The 19050-nt window shown below is 49.0% G+C and overlaps 1 protein-coding gene across 6 annotated transcripts in view; it reads left to right on the top strand.

Annotated features, from left to right (window-relative positions):
* IGSF9 (immunoglobulin superfamily member 9) overlaps positions 1–17131 on the top strand; it is a 75832-nt gene extending 58701 nt beyond the window's left edge. For 3 of the 6 annotated variants that reach the window (XM_072984460.2, XM_072984462.2, XM_072984461.2), the window contains exons 13-21: positions 508–631; positions 1928–2133; positions 3612–3865; positions 6686–6770; positions 6958–7128; positions 8877–8967; positions 12441–13838; positions 15310–15455; positions 16573–17131. In XM_072984460.2, coding sequence (XP_072840561.2) covers positions 508–631; positions 1928–2133; positions 3612–3865; positions 6686–6770; positions 6958–7128; positions 8877–8967; positions 12441–13838; positions 15310–15455; positions 16573–16802 — 2705 coding nt within the window. In that variant the 3' untranslated portion in view covers positions 16803–17131. The remainder of the gene's footprint in view (positions 1–507; positions 632–1927; positions 2134–3611; positions 3866–6685; positions 6771–6957; positions 7129–8876; positions 8968–12440; positions 13839–15309; positions 15456–16572) is intronic. The other 3 variants (XM_072984464.2, XM_072984463.2, XM_072984465.2) reach the window with 3 other exon arrangements.
* Positions 17132–19050: the final 1919 nt, after the last annotated feature.

The following is a 19050-nucleotide window of genomic DNA, read 5'->3' on the forward strand; positions in this document are numbered from 1 at the left end:
CTTTATTCTTTGACAACTTGCTCAGTTCAACATGAGCAACAGGCTCTGTTTCTTGCTTCAGGGATGTTGCAACTTTTTCCTTTCTCAATTGAACTTTAATGAATCCCCCTCTAATTGCATAGGGGTGGAACTCACGTCTCTGCAATGCCACCTCTGTGGGATGCCCGATCGAGTGGGTACACCTGCAGCTGACGTTCTCAGGGAGGGTGGAAAAGACAGCCCACCTGGAATTCCCATACTCTCTTGCCCGAGTTTTGTCTCATCCTTGGTCTAATTGGGCTCATCCCATGGGGCTTCCCAGGATGGTCTGAATAGGGTTTTCCCAGTTTTTTGTGGTGAAATTGGGTGCCTCGGCTTATATTCGGGTAGGCTTATACTCGAGTATATACTTGAAGAACTCTGCTAGTTATGCAAGTCTAGATGCCCTTAAAATCCCTTCCAGCTGTCTCATCTCAGATCAAGTCATGCTGATGCAGTTTCCCCTCCCCTTCCTCTTGTGTATTCTAGGCACCAGTCCTCATGCTGTGGCTAATGTCTCTGTGCTGCCACTCCAGCAGGCCGCGAATGTCACCTGGGAACCAGGTTTTGATGGGGGTTACTTCCAGAGGTTCAGCATCTGGTACACACCACTGTGAGTCCTCAAATGTTTGCATGCTGTGCCATGTTCTCTCTCTCTCTCTCTCTCTCTCTCTCTCTAAGAAAATGATGCTTAACTTCCGTTAAGCAAAGTGATGCAGCTTATTCAGGCAGCTAACGCCAGGGAGAGAGAAACCTGTGTGTTGCATTTATCCTCTTCTCGCTCCCTAGACTAGTCTGCTGCACTCTTATAGGAATGGACCTCAACAGATGGGAAACCCTGACCTCTGAGCGTTCAGCCTGGAGGCAGGCATTGCATCACGGCCTCTCCCAATTTGAAGAGACCCTCATCCAGCAGGCTGAGGCAAAGAGGAAGTCACAAAAGCAGCAAAACCAGGGAACTGGACAAGGGACAGATTTTATTTGTCTTCTGTGTGGAAGGGACTGTCACTCTTGAATAGGCCTTCTCAGCCACACTAGACGCTGTTCCAAGTCCTCCATACAGAGCACGATACCATAGTCTCTCGAGACGGAAGGAGGCCTAATCTAAATCTAATATAACTTTGCCTGTGTTGCAGGAAGGTTCAGCTGACAATAAAATCTGCTTCTGTTCCTGTAGTAGGATGGGGAGGCCTTGGGCCAGATCTTGTTTCCGGACATTATCTAGTCAGTGGTCCCCAACCTTGGGCCTCCAGATGTTCTCGGACTACAACTCCCAGAAGCTTTCACCACCACCTCTGCTGGCCAAGATATCTGGCAGTTGAAGTCCAAGAACATCTGGAGGCCCCAAGGTTGGGGAACCACTGATTTAGATGGTTTTCTTCTGCCTTCTGTTTTTGGAAGCACACACACCTTGCCTGCCCCACCTGCAAGCCTCTGGAAATGGTGGAGGTCTTGCTTGTGGCCTGCTGAGGGTCATCTGGAACGGAGTTCCCTCCACAGAGCGCCTGTACTTTGTAGATCTCCATGTCTTTATAGACGAGGGAGTCGAGATGGGCAGGAATCCCAGCATCTGCCAACCTAGCAGTTGGAAAGCATTTAAAAATGCGAGTAGATAAATAGGCGCCACCTCGGTGGGAAGGTCACGGCGTTCTGTGTCCAGTCGTGCTGGCCACGTGACCACGGAAACAGGCTTCGGACAAACGCTGGCTCTACGGCTTGGAGACGGGGATGAGCACCGCGCCCTAGGGTCGGACACGACTGGACTAAATGTCAAGGGGAACCTTTACCTATATATTTGGAGTTCCTTATTATTTTATTTCTTGCGCATAGCGCTAAAACGGTACAGAATAACTGAACATGATCAACGGTTTCAAATTCATGGCCTTTTTCCTCCCGGCGTCTCCCACAGGCTGAAGCACCTCCATCGGCCTCACCACGACTGGGTCTCGCTTCCCGTGCCTGTCGGTGCCTCGCACGTCCTGGTGGAGAACTTGCAGTCAGACACCGGCTACCAATTCAGCGTCCTGGCGCAGAACAAACTGGGGAGTGGGCCCTTCAGCGAGATTGTCACCACCGTGCCGCTAGGTGAAGACAGCTCCATGTTGTTGCAGTTGGGTGAGGGGGAAATATTTCTCTGAGAATTTGAGTGGGCAACAAGGTGGCTGGGAATCTTTAAAAAAAAACTCGTAGCTGCTTTCTGTGCTGCTTTTCTCTGGATCTCATCTGCTCTTGCATCGCCTTCTGTCTGATCTGCCCGCAGGCGAGCTGGCCCCAGAGGCCGCGTGCCGCCCCTGGTCAGGGAGTTTCGGAATTAGGGTGAAAGCAAGTGCAGAGATCTAGCAAATGCGTACAGGATCTATCCAGGATCAGGGTGGCCCCATTAGATTGAAAAACAAAGGTCAGAATAGACAATGGTCCAGAGCTGAAAGAGTCACTGTTTAAAGGAGAGAGAGAAAAAACAGCCTTAGATGAAGATTTGCATAGTTGAGCAAATCCCCTTTCCGATGTCGCTAACGAACCTTAAAGCCAGAAGGATCTCTAGTGACGGCTGTGCATCAGACAATTCCTATGTAACAGTTAAGAAATCAAAAATAACAAGAGCAGTGACGCACAATATTGCATCGAATAAGTTAAGGTAACGGAACAATCAAGCACAGGACCAGAAAGCAAAATAAAGATACACTCACAGAGCAACAAAAAAAACTTTAGAAGCCAAAGAAACCGTTACAGTGCTCCACAATCCATGCAAAAGTGGTCAAAGTCTTATTCAGGTGTCAAAACAGCCTCCAAATAATGGTGGAGAGCCCCTCCGGCCATTAGTCCTCCCTGTGGTCAGCATCTGTGAGGGGAAATGGAACCATGGTCCGACCCCAGCCATCATCCCATTCAAACTATAAACGCTGATCCTCCTCAGAAGCTCATCAGAAGCTAACAGACATGGTGATGCGTTTCTGAGGCAGGAGCCCACGAAAATGTGCCAACGTTCGGCAAAGACAACGCAAATAAAACGTGTGTGGAGTTTAAAAATGCTTCTGAAGGGGCTTTAATTAGAAAAAGGGTCCACCATGGGAGATGGGCAGACAGGGAGTTCAGAATTTTTCAATTCGACTGGGGAAAATTCCCCAAGGAGAGCTTTTAATGGATTCCCATCTCTTGTTGTTATTGTCGTTGTTATTATTATTGTATTCGCGAAGGCTTGCACGGCCGGGATCTGATGGTGGTTGTGGGTTTTTTGGGCTCTTTGGCCGTGTTCTGAAGGTTGTTCTTCCTAATGTTTCGCCAATCTCTGTGGCCGGCCTCTTCAGAGGACAGGAGTCCGAACTCTGTCTGTGCTCTGGGGCAGTCTGTGGGAGTCCTGATTCCTGTCCTCTGAAGAGACCGGCCACAGAGACGGGCAAAACATTAGGAAGAAAAACCTTCAGACCACGGCCAAAGTGCCCAAAAACCCACAACAACCATTGTTGTTGTTGTTGTTGTTGTTGTTGTTGTTGTTGTTGTTGTTGTTGTTGTTGTTGTTGTTGTTGTTGTTGTTGTTACTGTTACTGTTACTGTTACTGTTACTGTTACTGTTACTGTTACTGTTTGCTTTTCAGGTTATCCAATGAGCACCATGCCGCCGCCCACTTCCCCGGGGACTCCCTCACAGATCTTTCTGTCCCCTCCTCAATCTCTGATGGCCAACGAGACCACGCGGGGGGTTCTGCTCCTCTGGGAACCACCTTTCCATTACTCTGTGGCTCTGACCGGCTACGCGCTGGAGCTGCGGCTGGACCAGGGGGGCTGGGAGGTACTCGATGGGTCCATCCCCAGTTCTGAAACTCAACTCCTGGTGCCTGGCCTAATTAAGGTGAGTTGGAAAGGGATCCGGCAATGAACAAAAATTTGACACTTTGGAACTTAGTTCATAGGGAGGGGATGTATGATGTACAGCCCAGGTTGGCTTCGGTGGCAATGTCTGGCTCCTTTCATGATCATTGCTTTGGTTTTTTAAAAATACAGTGGTGCTTCACTTAACGAGCACACCGTTTAATGACGAATTCGCATAGCGACGCGTTTTTTGCGATCGCATTGCGATGTTTTAATAGGGAAAACATCGCATTGCGATGATCGGTAAGCGTTTCGCTTACCAATCTTCGCATTGCGATGTTTTTTAAACAGCTGATCGGTGGTTCCAAAATGGCCACCACATCTGCAAAATGGCCACCTGCAGCGTTTTCGTGCCCTGCCCTTGCTTACCGGGCAGTGAAAATGGTGGCTGGATCAAGGATTCCCCGCATAGCGGTGAGTTTTCGCCCCAATAGGAACGCATTTAACCCCGTTTTAATGCGTTCCTATGGGGTTCCCCCCCTGCATAGCGACAAATCCACATAGCGACGTTAATCCTGGAACGGATTAATATCGCTATGCGGGGCACCACTGTATAAAATGTAACTCACAGAGTTTCCACACAGGAATTTCAAGACTTAGGATAAAACACACACATACACAGAGAGAGAGAGAATAAAAATTGGTATTTTCCTTTGTGTGTTCACGTTCCAGCCGTTGAAAGTAAATAAAGTCATCACTTGGTCTTTGTTAAAAACATTAAAGAAGTTTTACTGTTTAAACACACGTAAGAATAGAACAAAGTTATAATGCTTTGGCCATTTCTTGTTTTATATATGAACTTGTACTTGACTTAGTTATGTTAGTATTTCATCCTTAAACTTGACAGACGTAGTTACTCTAATTTAACAGCTAAAGCTATCATCCCTATGTGACAAAAATTATATCCTATCACATATTTGACTCTTTATTTTTAGAATCGATTAAGAGAGGGACTAATTCTGCGAGGTACTAGTTCCCCTCTATTCAGCACTGGTTAGGTCTCCTCTAGAGTGCTGTGTCTAATTCTGGACACTGCAGTTCAAGAAGGATTCTAACAAATTGGAACAAGTTCAGAGGAGGGCGACAAGGATGATGAGGGCGTTGGAAACCGAGCCCTGTGAGGAAAAACTGAAGGAACTGGGTATGTTTAGCCTTGAGAAAAGAAGACTGAGGGGAGATTTGATAATACTTTTCAAATACAGAGGAAGGATAGGATCTGTTCTTGAACCATCCCAAAGCGCAGGATATGTATTAATGGCCTCAAAACACAGGGAGCCAGATTTACGCTGAATAGGAGGAAAAACTTCCTAACTGTTAGAGCAGTACGACAATGGAACCAATGAACTCGGAAGGTGGTGAGCGTCCCAACGCTGGAGGCGTTCAAGAGAAAATTGGACCGCCATCTTTCAGATCTGTTTTGACTTAGATTCATGCCTTGAGCAGAGGGGGGTGGACTCGATGACCTTATGGGCCCCCCTTCCAACTCAATTATTTTGTGATTCCATGATTCTGTGTGAGAGACTCCTAATTGATCTAGCTATCAGGCTGATGCCAGGCAGAATGCTTCCCTGTGCAAATATCACATTCCAGCCCTTCCCATCTTAACACACGGGTGTGTGTACACATATCGAGATGTACAATCACATTTTCCAAGCATGATACCCGAAATTAGAAGAATGCGTGTTTCTGGAAGATGCAGTTTGATGCCGCCTTAACTGGCACTGCAGGTTAAACCGCAGAAGCCTCTGGGCTGCAAGGTCGGAAGACCAGCCGTCGTAAGATCGAATCCACGCGACGGAGTAAGCGCCTGTCGCTTGTCCCAGCTCCTGCCAACCTAGCCGTTCGAAAGCATGTAAATGCAAGTAGATAAATAGGTATCACCTTGGTGGGAAGGTAACAGCGTTCTGTGTCTAGTCACGCTGGCCACGTGAACACGGGAAGGGTCTTCAGACAAATGCCGGCTCTATAGCTTGGAAACGGGGATGAGCACCACGTCCTAGAGTTGGAGACAACTGGACTAAACATCAAGGGGAACTTTTACCTAACTGGCATGGTGCCCTCCTGTCTGATTGCATTTTTTGCGAGAGACTTGGAACTTTCTGCCAGGAAACTCTGGTGCCCTACTCTGAACTACAGCAAGGACGTTTTTCAGCCCTCCCACCAAACTACAACTTCCAAGACTTCGTAGAATGCAACCACCACCATGAACGTCGTAACAGACCGATTTTCTTAGTGTGGTTAGGGGCATCTCCTAATTACAGTGGTGCCCCGCTTAGCGAGGTTAATCCGTTCCGGATTAACCTTCGCTATGTGAAAACTTCGCTAAATGGAACGGGGAAGCCCATTGGGCACAAAACTCACCGTTTAGCGAAGTTTCCAGGGTCCGGCAGCCATTTTCGCACCCTCGGTAAGCGAGGGGAGAGCGCGAAAACGCTGCGCATGGCCATTTTGGGCATCCGGCAGCCATTTTGAAACCGCCGAACAGCTGATCTGCAGGCGTCGCAAAGCGAAGATCGGTAAGCGAAATGCTTACCGACCTTCGCTATGCGAGTTTTGCCCATTGGGGCCAACGCTATGCCTCTGCATTAGCGATCCCGAAAAAGGGATCGTTATGCGGATTTGTCGTTATACGGTGCGCTCGTTAAGCGAGGCACCACTGTACTCAAAATGATGCTTCTCAAGTTTGTGACAGCAGAGATGTCTGCAAGTGTGCCGTTACACCAACGGTGGGAAGACGGCGGTGTCGGTAGAGGGTTGCCCTAACGTCCCTCTGCTTTCTCCTCCACCCCTTCCCATACAGGATGCCTTCTATGAGTTCCGCCTGGTGGCCTTTGCGGGCAGTTACATCAGTGACCCCAGCAACGTAGTCAATGTTTCCACGACAGGTAAGGCCCAAAGATGGAGGGCCGGGCAGTAGCCCTGAATTCCACATAACCAGGGTTCTTGTGGAGTCTGAAACCTTGGGAGTTCCATGATTCAGTGGAGGACCAGACTGTCCTATATCTTGGCCCAACGTTGTAGCCACTCCACCGGGCTCCCTTCTTTTCCAATCCACCCCACTCTTCCCATCAGGCATGGAAGTGTACCCGTCTCGAACTCAGCTCCCGGAGCTCCTTCCACAGCCTGTGCTGGCTGGCGTGATCGGAGGCGTCTGTTTCCTCAGCACCGCCGTCATCTTCAGCACCATGGCGGCTTGCATCATGAACCACCGGCGAGCCTCCCGTCTCCGGAAACGCAGGCAAGGTAAACAGATGGGCGGTTGGGGCCGTCGGGAGCTTTGGCGCGGAGGGCGGTCTCCCGACGGTTCAGAGTTCAGAGGCAGGATGATCTGAGAGCGGAGTGACTGGAAAGGGATCCATGCTTGAAAAAAAAAACATTGTCAAAAGAGTCCTCCACAGAAATCGCAGGATCTCCGCGTCTCCGAAACTGGTATATGTGTTCCCAGTTTATTCCCTTTGAGAGGAAAGGCAGGAGAAAAAAAACTTGGAGCAAATTCTTGCTCAAATGCCAGGTTTCAGGAGGACGCCAAAAGGCTGTAGGCTCAGTTTTCTGGGAGGAATTCCGCCGAATGGTTGTGGCCCAGTGCAGTCTAAATCTGGTACTGTACGAGTCCAACCTCCTGGGGATCTTAAAAGGGCACATATATATTCTCAAAGGTGTTCACGGCTAGGATCTGATGGTTGTTGTAGGTTTTTCGGGCTCTTTGGCCGTGTTCCTAAGGTTTTTGTTCCTGATGTTTCACCCGTCTCTGTGGCCGGCATCTTCAGAGGACAGGAGTCGGAACTCTGTCTGTGTTCTGGTGTAGTGTGTGGGATGGTTGAGTCATCCCACACTATCCCACACGCTACACCAACTGTTTAGGCTGGCAAGCATTATCAGTGGTGGCTCCGCAGGGAACGCCTTTCCAATTAACATTAACTTCGCCCTTCAGTACAGGCATTTAATAATTTAAAAAAAAACAACAATAATAAAAAAACCTCCTTTTTGCTTCATCCCTGTCTTTCTGACGAGCATAATCGGTTTGTGTGATTCACAGCACCTTTGCCCCACCTTGCCACACCGCCCAGTAAAACACACACACAAAAACACACACACACCCCTCCAGTGGCTCCTGGACTCCGGCCTCCATCAGCGCCCGACAGATGGTGAAGAATGTCAGGGATTGGAGTCCTTAGGAAAGATCAGGGTCGTCCAGTGAGACAGAAGAACGTTTTTCTGTGGCTAGTGCATCGATCCACTTATTTCCTCCTGAACCTCTCCTGGGTTAACCCGGGAGCTGGAAAAGTAGCAGACAGAGCTGAGCTCGATTCGGGGGCTCAACAGGCCCCCTTAAACACGCAGGGGCTCCGGACCGACGAGTGATGTTAGTCTTTTGGCCGCATGACGGAGTTTTCTCTCCAGTGCTATGAATAAGGGAAGGGAAGTAAAAAAATTCTGCATCCTAAGCTCTGTTTTTCTCAAATTTTTCCAGAGAATTCTTCATTCCGTATTAGTTCAGCAACTTTGTCTTTCCTAGCCTATTCTGTGCAGACGCCCGCTTTTATTTGTTTGTTTGTTTGTTTGAGGGGAGGGCGCCAGAAACTGTATTCAAGCTTCAGGAAGCCTTTTTTCTTTTCTTGGCAACGAACGATTGAAACTTCTCCCAGGATAAAGTCACAAATCTTCAGTGATGTTTTTGTACGTTTGAGGACGAACAGCGCTCTGCTTTCTTTTAAGAAAAGTTGAAATTCTCAAAGAGGCCTGGGGTTTTTTTTGGGGGGGGGGGAGCTGTTCGAGCGATCTCCAATTAACACGCGGCTCTGCTTTTTGCACGCAAAACGGCATGGCTGACGTTGCGTGCAAGAAATTGCAGGAGGCAATATTCCCGCAGGGGAAAGAATGGGGAAGAGGGAGAGACTGAAACTGGCATGGGGGTTATGAGCATGTGTGTCTGTCTGTCTGGGGGGCCACAACGTACCCGCTGCCTGTCCCCCTTTCATCGCTTTTTTCAGTTGCTCTCCATGTGATTTCCCCTTTGTGTTCTCATGAACTTCCAGATCCACCAATTGTGTTCTCCCCCAACAAGAAGCTTCTGCCATCACAGTAAGTCGCACCATTGCATGCCATCGCTCTTCTTCCCCCCCCTCTCCGCTCATGACAACACCCTGCCCTTCCCTTTTTGCTTCTCTCCCTGTTCTATCCATCCAGGTACAGTATTTTGTTTTTGTTTTTAAACAGGCTGCAGGGAAGGGGGGGCACAAGGTGTCTGTTGCAGCCTTCCCACAATGCTGCCACCTTTCCAAGTTTGGGGAGCACCGTTCCGATCACCTGGCTGGGTCTAATGGGCATTGTAGGGACAAACATCCGGAGGGCATTTAGGACAGATATCAGGAAAAACTTCTTAACTGTTAGAGCAGCACTCAGTCCCCCAACTTAGCTAGCCCAATGTGTTCAGGAAGCACATACAGTGGTGCCCCGCATAGCGACGTTAATCCATTCAAAAAAAAAAACCCGGCGCTATCGGATTCCTCGCTATGCGGGGCAAAAAACCCCATAGGAACGCATTAAAACACCTTTAATGCGTCCCTATGGGGGAAAAACTCACTGCTGTGCGGAAATCCTCCATCCGGCTGCCATTTTCGCCACCCGGTAAGTGAAGAAATCGTGCGTAAATGCTGCGCGTGGCCATTTTGTTTACCCGGTGGCCATTTTGGAACCGCCGATCAACCATTTTTAAAACATCACAATGCAAAGATCGGTAAGCAAAACGCTTACCAATAATCACAATGCGGTTTTCACCCATCTAAAACATCGCAATGCGATCGCTTTTGCGATTGCAAAATCTGCATCACTATGCGGATTTGTCGTTAAACAGGGTGCTTGCTATGCGGGACACCACTGTATCAGGAAAAACTTCTTAACTGTTAGAGCAGTACGACAATGACCCCGGGAGGTGGTGAGCGCTCCAACGCTGGAGGCCTTCAAGAAAATTCAGATCTGCTTTGATTTGGATTCCCGCCATGAGCAGTGGCTTGGACTTTATGGCCTTATAGGTCCCTTCCAACGCCACGATTCTGCGATGGGAAGCAGTAATAGCACCCTCACATTTCGGTTACCCACGAACTGGCATTTAGAGGTAAACTTTTTCAGAACATAGAGGTCCCATTCTTAATTGTGCCAATGAAGAAAAGCCCTAAAACTGAGCCATGTCAACGTTCTCTCTCTCTAATCCAGCACTCAGTCCCCCAACTTAGCTAGCCCAATGCATTCAGGAATCACATAATACTAACTCTGGGATTTCTAGTGCAGCTGAGCAATATAGCTCAGGTGTTATATCTGTTCTCTAAAAGTAAAAGGTGTTGTTATTGTTTAGTCGTGAAGCGTGTCCGACTCTTTGTGACCCCACGGACCAGAGCACTCCAGGCCCTCCCACGGCCTCCCGGAGTTGGGTCAAATTCAGCACTTGTCGCGGCAGTAAACAAACTAGCACCAACTGCTGTATCGATCTTTTGTGCTTATTTTTCCCTCGGAGACCTCCAAACGTATCTGGGACTGCAGCCACCGTTGGCCGCCATGCAGCCGAGAAGATGGGCTGTCGCAGCCCAAACATCTGGAGGGTCCGATGTGGCTTCTACTAGTCCTGCTGTCGGATGGGTACCTCAAATCCTACCCTCAACAGGCCATTTGGCAGGGTTGTGAGGCCTTCTGCTGCTCCCCTAGACGCCGGTGAGGCTCTAGAGCCGTCTCTTCCCACCGGGACCCCCTTCGTTTTCTCTTCTTCCAAATTCTTTCATGCTTAGCTGAATCAAGAGTCTCTAGCAGGGCTCCAAAACTCAACCTTTTAAGGATATTTTGATGACCTAATCAAGATATGACCCAACTTTCTTTTTTCAACTCTCCTCAAGAGCCACAGAAATGCAGTTCTCTCCCGGCCTTGATAGGCCTCAGGATGGCTGGGGGAAGGTGAGAGAAAAAAGGACTTTTTCCTAACAACCGGTCGTTGTTGTGACCCATCTCGGTTGCAATGCAAAGGCCGGAATCCTGAGGTGGAAGACAGACGGGGTTAACTTTCACATGCCTCCAGCCGGCAATTAAAGAGTCACCACTTCAATTCCCAATGGGAACTTGAGCATCCCAGCAGGGACTTTTTAATTGCCGCCTGGAAGCCAGTGAATGCTAAACACTTTCTGCCTTCCAGCTGCCTGAAAACAAACAAAGATTTTGGCCAAGATGTTTTGAGAGAGGGCCTGGTCCTGAAGGGGCACTTAAGGCCATTAGCTTCGTAAAAGACCTGCTCTTACTTAAGATGAAAACAGCTACAGCTGGTCCGTCCATGTGGATCAATGGAGCTGCCTGGATTTGTGGATTCTCCCTATCAGTATGGCTGGTGGGAATGAGTGAGTCTTTACACTATTCAGAGTGTATTAAAGCAACTGAATACCATCTGTTGGAGAACAGGATGCTGGATTAGATGGCGCGCATGCACACATGCGCAGAGAGAGAGAGAGAGAGCAATATCTTAATTACAAGATGACTACCCGCTGATTTGGCTTCAGAGGTTCCCCCCTAGGTTTTGCCACCCATCGTACAAAATTTTTCCAAACATTAAGATCTAGAAACTTTAAAACTTCAGTTCTCAGGGAGCTGAATATTGCACCCAGTATCCCATCAGCATCACCCTGTGTCCCCCGCCTTGGCTTATATGGGGGTCTCGAGAACTAGCATTTACTCCTTTTCATTACCATAGTAGAACCCACCCACCCCAGCATACTATTTATTACTGGTGATTTCTCAAGTGTCCTTCTTAAAGTCTATTCATCTAGTGTCAGGAAGGGTCAAAGGTCACCTGGTCAAATTGGTGAAGGGCCATCTGAATGTTCTGCCTACCCATACCACATCTGGCTTGGCTTTTTGGAATCTTCTGGAAGTGAGCCAGGGGAAAAAATTGAAAAGATAAAAAAAACATACAGTGGTGCCCCGCATGACGATGATAATTCGTTCCATTGAAATCGCTGTGCAGTGAAATCATCGTCACATGAAAAAAAAAATCCCCATTGAAATGCATTGAAAACTGGTTAATGCGTTCCAATAGGAAATTACCTCATTGTCCAGCGAAGATCCTCCGTAGGGAAGCCATTTTCTGAGCGCTGATCAGCTGTTTTTAATGGCTGTCTTCCGAAACATGGGTCGGAAAACAGCGGGGAGCCATTTTGCGATATCGTAAAAATCGTATTGCGAACAAACGGTTTGTGAAGCACAGACCTATTCCACGTCCAGCGAAAAAGATCCCATTGGAAACATCATTTTGTCACTGTCCTGCGGTTTCGTCATTCTGCGAGGTAAACGTGTAGCGGGGCACCACTGTACATCCCAACCCTAGTATTTGAGGTTGTTAAGAAAAAGGATTCTAGTCCCTCTTCCCTATCCCATTAGTTGTGGGTTTTTGTTTTTTTTTTGCATACAAGGACATACTTGAAACAGAGCAAGCACGACTCAAAAAATGAGTCTTCTGTCCGCTGACACACCCCCCCCCCAAAAAAAAGTGTATTTCACTTGATTTTTTTATCTTCTCACAGAAATTCTACAGGCTCTGCTAGCCCAGACAGCATTGTAAAAGTGAAATTCCAAACGTCCCCCTACCAGAGCCTTCGCCGCAGCTTGCTGTGGGGAGAGAAGGCCGGCACCGATCCGGGTCTCGACATCTTTGGCAGCGACTCGGGGAATGGCTCCAAATTCGTCCTCTACGAAAGCCACGTCGGGGAACCCCTCCCCTTGGAGCACATCCGCCGTGGCCCCGACGGGCGATTTGTGGTCCAGAAGGAGGAAGGGCCGCCTCACGAACGCTCGGCAGCCGCGACGGAGCGATATTCCCTCTCTCCGGCTTCCTCGGACAGCCAACCGGAGCCTTACCTGCAGCTGTACTCTCCCGCAAGACCGGAGGAGCTGGTGTGGCAGAAAAGCATCCGCCTGAGGCCCAAGAACGCAAGCGTGGCTCGCCGTAAAGCCAAGGCCTCTGGCTACTGCCAGGGCCACTACTTTGACCACAACAGCAGCAGCCCGACGGAGGAAGCGAAGCCCTTGTGTATCGCGAATATCAGCCCAGTGACAACCATGCCCTATGGGGCCACGAAGCAGCCGGCATGGGCTAGCCAGGGCTCCGAAGGGCCCGCGGAAGTTGCGGACGCTTCCTCCTCTCCTGGCCGGTCAAAGAGTCCTTCCTTACCCACCTACGGTCGGACTCCGAGTAGCCAACGCCAAGCCAATACCTCGGACCAAAGTGGGATTCTCCAGTACCTGAGCCTCCCGTTCTTCAAAGAGATGAATGTGGATGGAGACGAAGAGGAGGAGGAAGAGGAGGAAGGGAAGGAAATGTTCGCCCCTGCTTTCCTTGAAGATTCAGCCAGCCTCAAGCGAACTGTCTTAGGCAATGAGGACAGAATCCTTTGTCCGGACTATATGGATGTCCAAATCTACTCGGACTCTGAACCAGCCCTGGCCAAATCTCTTCTGAGTCTCCCTCAACCCAACACCGGCCCGGCGAAAGCCGCCTTGCCCGGGACCTCGGTTTGCTCAAATTCCCTGGGCTCTGTTTCGGAAGGGTGCAAGGAGCGGGACCCTCGGTTGCGGGCGCCCCTCCCAGGCCGTAGCCAGACTGAGACAGCGCACGCGGCCGTCCCTGTGGAACACGACTGGCTGCGGGTGGCCGATCTACCCCCGGTTGAGTCTCTCCCTCCCGAGAGACACAAATTCCCGGCTGCTGTGGCCGCCGAGAAGTTCTTGAGGGGCAGCCTGGCCAGCCAAAGCAGCGGCCGAGGCAGCGTGTCCTTTCTGAGACCCCCTTCGGTGGCGCCGTCCTTGGTGGGCAGCTACCTCAGTTCCCCCTTTGGGGAAGTGGTGGGCTGGCAAAGCAACTGTGTGGAGGAGGAGGAGGTCGAGCAACCCTCGAACGCTCTGGCTCCTGCGGTCAGTAAAAGGTGAGGCGGTGGGTGGCGGGTCGAGCGAAAAGAAAGCACACACTTTCTTGGGAAAGTTTTCTTGGGTTCAGGAACTCCGAATAAACAGTTCTAGGTTCCAGAAGGCCCTGCAGAGAAGAGACCAAAAAAAAAAAAAAAAGCAGGATTCTAGTTCTTCCGATTGTGAACTTGCCTGGAACTTAGAAATGCGGAGGTCACAATTGATGAAAGGCAGATTGAGAAACAAAGACATTTTCAAGAGATCGGAGACATGCAGGTGTGTGGGTGAGATGTAAATTATGAAAATATTTTTTTTCTTTAAAAAAAAATTTAAGGGAACTTTGTGTGATCCATGTTTGGTATTTAACTCATTTTTAGCTGCGAAAGTGAGGCCGAGTTCTGTGCCTTTTGACATCCTAATACAGTGGTGCCTCGCTTAACGACGATAATCTGTTCCAGGAAAATTGCCGTTAAGCGAAAACATCGTAAAGCGAAATAAAAAACCCCATTGAAACGCATTGAAACCCGTTCAATGCATTCCAATGGGGTAAAAACTCACCGTCCAGCGAAAATCCTCCATAGGGTGGCCATTTTCACTGCCTGTATAGCGAGGAATCCTTCCCTAAACACAGGGGGGAGCCATTTTAATTACCCGGCGGCCATTTTGAAACCGCCGATCAGCTGTTTGAAAAACATCGTTTTGCGAAGAATTGGTTCCCGAAGCAGGGAACCGATCATGGCAAAGCAAAGTTCCCCCATTTCGACCAATTGCGATCGCAAAAAGATTGTCGTAAAGCGGATTCGTCATAATGCGGGGCAGTCGTAAAGCGAGGCACCACTGTAATCATAGAAATGCAGAGCTGTATGGGGCCCTATGTATCATCCAGTCGAATGTGTTAAGGAGACACACCGGGGAATCAAACTCCTAGATCAGTTCGATGAGCGAATGGTCCGATCTGGTTATAACCAGACCTCCTGTGTTGCCTAAAAGAAGAGCCTAGCCCGGTCAAATGAACGGAGCCGCTCTTTTGCCTTGGCTGAAGCCAACGCCAAAGGGTGGAAAGCCAACAGGAGAAGAGGAAAACAATTTATGAGATGGATCAACTTGCTCAGCTCAAGAGGGCCATTGAGGACATTTGGGGGGGACTGTTCCTGCACAGGGTCCCCGTGAATTGGACGCAACTGGGCGGCACATGGCCACCACGACAAAGCATACCTGTTATAAGGCTCTATTATAACCGTGCCAGTTTTGTACATCCATGCTCTGTTCATCCCTTCCTCGCGACCCAAACACACTTGCAGAAGTCTAGAAGCCCATCCGTTCCAGCAAACGAGTTACAGTGGGGTGGGGGTGGTTTCGCTACTCAAAAGAGCCATGGAAATAGAAGGTGATTCAGAGAACCCATAAGAGGGGGGCTTGTTCTAAACTCAGCCCTGTTCACATCTCCGTTTTCTCACCCTGTGCGGATTTATGCCCCTCCCTTGCTTCCAGGAGGAACACGTCTGTGGATGAGAACTATGAATGGGACTCGGAGTTCACCCTGGAGTCCGAACTACTGGACGCCCTGCATCTGTACCGCATTGAGAACCCCAAAAGGCCTGTTTCCACCATCGCCGTGCAGGAGCTGGAGAAACAGAGTAAGCCTTTGTAGCATGTGGGAGGAGGCAAACGTCTGGCTGATGGGATTGCGCTCTATATTGGGGTCCCCCGCACCCTAATTTTAAGGCGGAGGGTTGTTTACCAGCTGGAATCTCGTCACCGGCTGGAGCCATCAAAAGCTTTCAGCCGCATCTCGAGAGAGTGGAGGGGAAAAACAGCTCTTCGGTTGTGTTTCGCTAATGAACTTTATTTAGGATTCTTCTGGAGGTAATCAATGATTTGGCTTATTTGGTGTAAAGCCAGCCTGGTCATTTTGGAAAAAAAAGTGAGTGATAAAGGAGATAAGACACCATCTAAATAGGGAAGAGAGTCTTTTAAAACCTCAGTCGAGAAGGGATGTGGGATGATGTGCGCCCCAAAGATAATGTAAGCGTCTCCACTCCCTGCCTTAAGAATCACGATGGTTCTCGCTGTTGACCGAGAATCCAACGTATTTCGTCGCCTTAGGGTTGTGTGGTACAGGGGATCCAGAACCTCGCTAAAGGTCTGGTAAAATATACCCAGTAGCCTCTCTGCATCTGGGGAGTCACCTGCTTTTAGAGTTCTGAGAAGTTCCTTTATTTCAAATTCAGTAATGGGCTTGTTCAAGATTTTTTTTCCAGCTCATTGTTAATTTGGAATATCTCTCCGCCTGCATGCATGCACACACGCGCATGCACAGAGAGAGAGAGATTTCTTATATTTATACAGTGGCGCTTCACTAGACAGTTACCCCCGCATGACAGTTTTTTCGCTAGACATTGACTTTTTGCGATCGCTATAGCGATTTGCAAAACAGTATTCCTATGGGGGAATTTCCCTGCTTTGCAAACCAATTTTCGCTAGACGACAATTAATTTGCTAGACAGCGATTTCAGTGTAACGGATTATCATTGTCTAGCGAGGCACCACTGTATTCTGACTTTCTTCCCCCTCACTTCATATCTACAGCAATCTTGTGATGTTGAATTGTATATCTAGCTAGGGAGACAAGATCCTGGTTCCTCCAAGTCCTCTCCAACACTCTAACTACTATACCACACTGCTTCTCTCCATTCATTGGAGAATGCTAAAACACTTCAGTAACCCTTACCCATTTCTCCTTTCCCTTTGCAGGTTCAAAGACCTCCAGTGAAACCAGTGGCTCGCCCTCAAATTCCCGATCTGTGGGTGCCTTAGAGGGGTCCATCTCTCCTCTGTCCTGTCCTGAGGAACGCTGTGCGGCCCTCCGCGAAGAATTTTTGGCGTACCGCCGGCGTCGAGAGGCCACCCAGCAACGCCGCCAGAAGCTGGCCTCCGGTCACAGCCGGGGGAATGAGCGATTCGAGCAGGCGACTTTGCTGTGAGGAGTCTTCTGCCTCCCCAAAAACCAGCCTGGTCACGTTGTCGTCCGTGACGCAGTGGGGTCTCTCCACAACTGTCGAGTTGTCTTGTGATGGGAGCCCACCAGAACGACACAAGGGAACTGCATTCTGGATGGAGTGTGGGATTCTTAAGTGATTCGGGGAAGTTTTCTACAAAAGGGTGGATGAAGAGCATCTTAGGCTGGGAGAAAATGGGTTAAAAGGATTGGCTATGTGGTTTATTTTTTAAGCCTCCTGTTAATTGGGTAGGGGGTAAAGGGTCTTGTTTCGTATACCGAGTCTTTGATGAAAATGAAAGACGTTGTACTAAACTTGATGTTGTGTGAACTGGAGTGTAAATGAGGGGACAGCCCACAATTTTGGGGTACCGTTTTTTTGAACTTGGCAAGGGCACCTTCCTCAACTTGATGCCCTCCATGGGTGTTCAGCTCTTAACTCCCTGGATGGCCACGCTGATAGAAGCGGCAATTCAGCACACCTGCCGGGATGTGCCAGCTTGGAAGTGGCTGGATTAAGCATCTGGGAACATCCTCTGTTTTAGAAAAGAAAGTACAGTGGTGCCCCGCATAGCGAGCGCACCGTTTAACGACAAATCCGCATAGTGATGCGTTTTTTGTGATCGTTTTTTCGATTGCATAACGACGTTCTCAATGACTAAAAATCGCATTGCAAACGCTTACCGATCTTCGCATTGCGATGTTTTACAAACAGCTGATCAGCGATTCCAAAATGGCCACCGGGTGAAGAAAATGGCCGCCCGCAGCATTTTCGTGCCCTGCCCTCGGTTACCGGGCAGCGAAAATGGCGGCCGGATGGAGGATTTTCCCCATAGCGGTGATTTTTTCCCCATACGAACGCATTAAACATGTTTTAATGCGTCCCTATGAGGTTTTAATCCTGCTAGCGACGAATCCGGATAGCGACAATTTTTTCAGAACGGATTATCGTCACTATGCGGGGCACAACTGTACTAAGATAGGGACTAGATAAAAGTTTATAAAATTGCAAACAAGACAGGGAGAGAAAAGGCTTCATTTCTTACACTACTTCCACCTTCTAAATGTTTCTGGATTCCAAATCCCATTATCCACAGCCAGCTGGGTCAGGGATTAGACATAATGGGAGTTTCAGTCCCCCGACATTAGGATAGCTACGGCTTTCCCATCCGTGAGACCTTTGGGCGAAGGGGAAAGAAGAACGAAGGACAGACTTTCTTTGCAAGATAGATGATTGAGATACAGATTCACTGCTCCTGCTAGAAACATGGTAAGTCAACAGAACCTGTGAGGTCAGGAGCAGTATACCTGTGAGGCAGATGAGGAACCACTTCGCTGCTTCGCTTGGCGCTTTTTCCAAGGCTGTCCGGCACGATTCACATCTGAACTCTGGACTGGCAAGATTAGAGGCGATGAGCTGGTTTGGAGACGCTGGACCCGATCTCTCCTGTGCATTTGGAATCCCCTTTTGCCTTTCCTTCGAAACTAGGACTGAAACGGGGTCTTATCTGTGGAAGCCCCTCAGCTTCCGGCTATCTACTTTCCGCCTTGTTTCTCAGGAGAGCTTATTGTCCCTTAAAGTACGTCGCCGTAACCTTTCGTCTTGAACTCCCTCCCGAGTTCCTGTTATTTGTCTGTGCAAAACTGTCCCACCGCCAGCCTTAAGACTCCTTCAGCTTGCTTGCTTGCTTGCTCAGAAAACCCCCATTCGAGCTGGAGAAAAATTCTTCCATGTCCTCCAAAAGCCATCGTTCTCCACACACATTCATTACAGCCCATGTCCAACACATCATTCTGTTTTAGTCCATACCAGATAGGCTTCGGCTGGAACACGATGTCTGGCTGTGGCACCAAGCACGCATACCTGAATACCTTCGAAACACCCTGACCTTAAAAGTGTTTCTCATCTTGTGTTCAAAAAATCCATGCGTGGGGCAAGCATTTCCACTTGCTCAGAGTCCCAGCTGGCTTTTTCTTTTCTAAAACTGCAGATTTCCAACTCTTAATGGTCATAAGCTGTGTCAGAAAGCGTGTAGGCCCGTCACAGCTCCAGAGTCAAGCAGCTGTCCTGCAGTCTTTACCGTGTGGAAAAGTGGGACAGAAAAATACAGTGGTGCCTCGCTAGACGATAATAATCCCTTCCACTGAAATCACTGTTTAGCGAAATCATCGTCTAGCGAAAAGCATTTGGAATGCATTGACACCTGTTTAAGGCGTTCCAATGGGAAAGAATC

The sequence above is a fragment of the Pogona vitticeps genome, chromosome 15 (assembly GCF_051106095.1).
Source record: "Pogona vitticeps strain Pit_001003342236 chromosome 15, PviZW2.1, whole genome shotgun sequence".
NCBI classification, from domain to species: domain Eukaryota; kingdom Metazoa; phylum Chordata; class Lepidosauria; order Squamata; family Agamidae; genus Pogona; species Pogona vitticeps.